This window comes from Corvus brachyrhynchos, unplaced genomic scaffold (genome assembly GCF_000691975.1).
Source record: "Corvus brachyrhynchos isolate BGI_N302 unplaced genomic scaffold, ASM69197v1 scaffold229, whole genome shotgun sequence".
Taxonomy (NCBI): domain Eukaryota; kingdom Metazoa; phylum Chordata; class Aves; order Passeriformes; family Corvidae; genus Corvus; species Corvus brachyrhynchos.
In genome coordinates this window covers 2,477,472-2,483,471 of record NW_008240042.1, presented here as the reverse complement: position 1 = coordinate 2,483,471, position 6,000 = coordinate 2,477,472, and the positions used below count along the sequence as shown (strand labels likewise).

General features: G+C 36.4%; 1 protein-coding gene across 2 annotated transcripts in view; it reads right to left on the bottom strand.

Annotated features, from left to right (window-relative positions):
- Nucleotides 1–6,000, bottom strand: part of TTC29 (tetratricopeptide repeat domain 29) — a 118,116-nt gene that overhangs the window by 99,124 nt on the left and 12,992 nt on the right. For both annotated transcript variants that reach the window (XM_017744279.1, XM_017744280.1), the window contains one exon: nucleotides 59–282. In XM_017744279.1, the coding sequence (XP_017599768.1) occupies nucleotides 59–282 (224 nt within the window). The remainder of the gene's footprint in view (nucleotides 1–58; nucleotides 283–6,000) is intronic.

The following is a 6,000-nucleotide window of genomic DNA, read 5'->3' as shown; positions in this document are numbered from 1 at the left end:
CCCGGCCCCGGCGGGCGCCGGCTCCTGCTGCTCTGCTACCCACAATCCCCCCATTTACCTGCTGGCAGGGCTGCCTCAGCCCTGGTCAGGAAGTGGTAAAGCTGATCCAGCTTATCAGGCTGCTCCTCCAGGGACTTCTCATGCCATATGGCTGACCCAGGCCCTGCAGCCTCCCTCAAGGCATTCCACTTCTGGATCAGAGTGAGGAGCTCAGAGAAGGACTTGTGATAACCCTGGCGCAGCATGTCTATGCAGATGTTCTTCTTGTATGAATTCCTGTAACTGGGAATAAGAAAGGGAGATTTTAAGCCTTTAAACCTGTATTCTGTTCTCCACCTTACCAAATAAGTGCAGATAACTACAACAGCTTTCAAGAAGAGACCTCTGCAGTTCAGCAGCAGGGAGTGGGTATTATTTCTCCTGCTCAAAAAGAGATCTGCTAAAATATGATTGCAAATGCCATACCCTAGGGAAGCAAACATGGCAATAATGAATAAATACCAATATATACATTGAAAACACGTTAAAAAACACACTGGCATTCTTTAGCTGGTATTTGGTTAAAAAGGCTGACTGCTGGGAACCACCCCCCCTCCCACCCCGTGTTTACATTAGTTCATGAAAACACAATGAACTCTTAGTTTGCTTTAAGACAGTGCACGGGGAAAATTGAGGCACATTCCACATGTCAAAACAATGCACATGTTGTTATAAATATATTGTTATATATAACGTTGTTACTATGTGTTACATATATGTTGTTATATGTCAGTTATATGTATATGTTGTTATATATATATACACATTAAATAGTTTTGTTGTAGGAAAGGATGGCTTGGTTTAAAAATGTCAAACAAATGGCTATGCCAGAAACATAATCATTAGATACTATTTTGCTTCTGTTTAGCATACAACTTCAGCTGGTTTGCTGACACAAAAGTTTGTTAATTTCTCCCTAATTTTACAATCAAATGATGCTATGATGAATTTTTATTGAAGTTATTGCCTTAATAAACTCTGATAAGATGTACATATCAAAAAGTTGTGTAAGCAAATACTCTCAAGTGGTAATACACCTTTTGAAGTATTATTTATGGAAATAATCAAAATATTTCTTTTATATGGCAGGAAACAATCATTGTGTCCTATTCTGGAGAAAACTGTGAGTCCAATGGGACTGCAACACAAAGGTACAGATAAAGGTAAAGGCTTGCAGGGATGGGTGTCCAGTGTGGGAAAACAAACCTTTATCCCAGTAACGGCAAGGACCAAGATGTGTTACCTTTATCTGGTATATTCCATTAAGTTTCCAAACTGTTTTCAAGACTGTCCTTTTAGATTAAAATCCATTTAAATTCAAATTATCTCAGCTTTGAAATAAATATGGAATTCTGAAAACTGAGATTTATAGTGTATGTAATAAATTCAGGTGTAAAAAATAATAGCTGAATGAGACTAATACCTGGAGCCTAAAAAGAGCTATTGCAATGCTTTAACAATGTTGATAAGATGGAATTGATGTGAAAAACTTCTTAGCTAGATATCAGTGATATGGACAATGAAATAGCAATGTAAGATATAGGAAGCAAATAATCTGCATTATTTCATATTTGACATAATTAAAATCTCTTACTACATATATGCACATTAATCCTTCACCTGTATTTTTCACATTTCAGTTGCAGAACTGAGCATAAAAATATTAAATAATCCTGATATGATTTAGACCAGACAGTACTGAATTTCTGTTTAATATAAAGATAGTTTTTTTGAGATTGAAAATCACACATTGCTCACACAGATAAGGGAAAAGATATAACTATTCTGCACCAGAAAATATTTGCAATATTTATCTTAGAAAAATAAATGACAAATACGTTTAAACATTTCAGTTTTAATTTGCTAGAACATGCTATATTTGACATATACCAAATGTACAGTATATAGCTTCAAAATACTGCAAAGATACTATGCTAATACCATGCAATGTATTCTCTATTTTTTATATGGCATACCTTTTTCCTTCCTGTTTAAAAATTCTATGTAATTAAAAAAAACCCTGAAGAGTATAGGTAAAAAATTCCTACCAACTTCCAAAGGCCTAGGAGTGAATCCTATAGTAATATAACTCAGAGAAGTGGAATACCAATCTGCATAGCAGGCACACACACATATCTATTTATTTATACAATGTGATCTATATATGTTTGTATGTGTGCATGCATTAGATCATTAGATGTACTGGAAGTAAGCAAGGAAGTAGTGCTAAAAGGTATCAGCAGTCACTACCCAAAATGTCATTCAAGTAATTTTTAACACTCACTGCACGCTCACTGAGCATAGAACAAATATTCCTAGAAACAGAAAACTGTGTCCATGTAACACGTTATTTTCTGTAGACTGATGTATTTTAGTTGAAGTCAAAGCACATTTTCCCCACAAGAAAGCATTATTAGCAAACCAATACCGGAAAACAAAGCACATAGTACAACATGTCAGTTTTAAAAATCAGTGTCAAGAGTGTTTTAATAAATCCCATCCCAATTAATCAAGAAATTGAAATAATGCTGAAGTAATCCTACTGTGCTGAGCACATTTTTTTCTGAGGCAAAGAGGACTGATTTTAGCACACAAGCAATGAAGCTATCTACTGTAAAGCCCTTCAAATTTAGTGGCATAAAAATAAAAGTAATCTCGGTTATAATACATAAAACACACAATAATAATACTATTGTTTCCTTAAGTTGCTGTAATATACGAGCCACAAGTGACTGATCACACACAAACAATAAAATAGGGCAAGAGATTAATGGTATTATGGGGATAAATGCTATTTGTATCACCTAAAAGAGTTTGACACTGCAATGAATTCTAAAATTGTTACAGTTATCAAAGTGCTTCCAGGTGAAAATTCCAGTGTCCTTTTTTCCCCCCATCAAACAGTTCTTTTGAACAGAGGTGTGGCATAGGTGACAGCAGTAAAGTTTTCGTGATACCTTGACATAAACTATAAATCAATCCTCAAAATCCATTCCATCCTGCTTTTTTTGATGTCATGCAGCATGCAAAATCCAAGGTTATATTTTAGATAACCCAAGATTAGTTGATTTCTAATGTCAGTATCAAAATGTGTTACCTAAGGCTCCTTCCAACTCAGGATATGCTCTCATTCTATGATTTATTTTATAAAATCCCACTGTTAACATTAGCGTAGTGTGTTTCTATATTAATAAGTAACCTTACACTAAACACTTTGAACCTTACTACCTAATAAATTATGATTTATTGTTAAACAAGCGAGTTGGTTTTTCTGCATTCGCCCACGCCGACTTGAGGTTTCCTTTGAACAATTATGTTATTTCCAGGAGCGAAATGAGAAAAGACTGTCCTTTGCTCGGAGCGGAGCCGTTCACGGGTTTTAATGGTCTCTGGGGGCATCTGCTGGAAATGTGGGAAACTGCAGGCAGGATGCGCGGATCCCGGCGCAGAACAAAGGCCTCCGGCCGTACCCCGGCACAGGGCGAGGGGCCACCAAGGCTGCAAGCCATGGAATGTATCGGACCAGAGCGAGCAGAAAGCTCTGTAATGTCAGCCGGGTTTCATTTTAAAACTGACTGTGGCGTGACTGCAAACCCAAAGTCCTCCCTCTCCTAGGGTGATCATGAGATCACGCCAGAGAAAAAGGTTTCAGATGGATTTTTTTCAAAGCAAACTATTTTTTAATGACATCTGGAGCATCTCTATGTATTTATGGTTAAAACAAAGATACCAACGAATCTGGTTTTAGTATAAAGCAGAATTAGTTTGGGTTTTTTAATCCATGAAACTCAACAGATGAGAACTACAGCACTTAACACAAAGCCAAGTGATGCTGAGAATCCCCCGTTCCTCTGCCCATGCACTCATTTCTGTCATTGCTGAAACCCCGTGATGTTGCTAAATGTTTATTTACACAGGCTGGGCAGTGAGTTCCAGGTGGATCTGATTCCACACCAGCAGTTACTGTGATGCAGTGTTATATCAGAAAGTGCTGAAAAATTCTGTGAGCTTCTGAGAGTGTCTGTGTCATGACAGGTGTTGTGTGTCACAGGAGTTTTCAGCACCAAATAAATAACAACCAAATGTTAAAGTTGCCATTTTAGTGGCACCATGGTACAGGGGATGATTTTGTGCCGTGTAATATCACACGGGTGGAAGGAGCTACTTATTGAATGTGGATCTGTGAGCTTGAAAAGACATTGCTGTTGCTAACACTGGGCTTAATTTAAGCGTACCCAGATATTGCTACAGGCATTTAAATTTTTTACTAAATTATACAGCTATTTCACTAATTTTCTTATATGGATTTCTTTTTGTATTATCATTGCTATTACAAAAAGATCTAGAGTCATGCTGAGAAATCACAGGAATCTCATTCACTGCCTTTACCAGTGCAAAAATAATAAATAGTAAACCTTCAGTGAGATTAATGAAATTACACTGTTGTTCCAGTCTCAAGGACTTTTCTGTGTTATGGTATTGCACTTTTACAAGACCCTTAAGCAATGCTGGGAGATCGGCACAGCACCACACAATGTTCCCTTTAACTTAAAATCCTCCACGATAAGGCTATTTGCATTCTACCCTTCACCCTGAAAGACAGGACAGAGAAAGGAAATTAAGAGGCCAAAAGCCAGGTACTGGTGTTAGAAATAATCAAACTAGTCAGTATAGCATAACAGAATCATTCATCAGGAGCTTAATTCTCCATGCCTGCTGTCTGATGTGGTCAATTACAGACATGCAAAGTAAGTCCAAAAGACTACTATTTTCAGATGGCAAATGAATATATATATAAAAATACATATTTTTAAATATCAAGTTTCATATACTTAGATTTTGTATGTCTTAATTAGCACTTCCAGTTAATTCCAGCTGCTGATTACAATACAAATAGCTGTATTGTACTGTAGAAATCCCATTTTGTAAAGAACAAAATGGCATGGCTTAAACAACAATAGTATATGAAATATTAAAGTGTACTTCTAGTGTAAAATAATTACTCTACCAATTATTATAATGTTTAAAAACTGTATTCAAATAGGTTTCATCCACTTGGGATTTCCTTCTGCAGTTGGTAAATCAATGACTGATATAACTGCCTTAGATAAGCATCACAAAATTATGAAAAAATAATCAAGATATATTTGCTTAAGTTTATTTAAACAAATTTATTTTACTCTCCCCCCATTTCCTGTCTATAACTCTACAAGAAAATTAAAATTACATAAAGTATGTGAACGCTAAGCTACTTTTTGTTTAACCTATATGCAAAAAACCACAGTATAAACATAGGGATATAAGAATTTCCTCCCTAAGATTTGAAAAACATATGCATTAAGTAAAAAAAAATATAGTACATAAACCACAAAAAAGCCAAATATGCTGTAAGAATTTGTAAGTTCAGGCTGCTCTAGGAACTGAAAGAGGAATTATTTAATTGTAGCTGGGCAGCCAAAAAACAAGAACAGTTTTGCAACACCACTGGTGACCCATGCCTAAAATTAGTTGAAGTTTGTGCAGGGAATTGTTGAACACAAAGTGCTCATGCAAATACTTGGCAAATATGGAAGGTGAGGATTTGACTTCAGTGCCCAGGTTCCAGTGGTGTCAAACCCTGTACTCACACTGCTGACGACTACACTGCCACGTTCCTGGGCTGCAACCCACCAAAGGTGGGCACACAGCTCACTTAAAAATACATCCAAGTCCTGTGATACCCCAATTCCGTGTGAAAGTTTATCCACGTAAGTATTCTGGTAAGTCAAGCCCTTAGATGGTCCAGGCACTCAGCACATTTCACCACGTACTGCTACTGATACAAAGCTATTTAACTGCATCAGGGCACAGCCTCTTTAATCCTGGTTTAAAGACTGTCCGTTTAAATACTTTTCTTTTAATGAAATATTTACTGGATGGTAATATGTTAAATTTTAGACTATAGTAATCTCATTAAAAAAA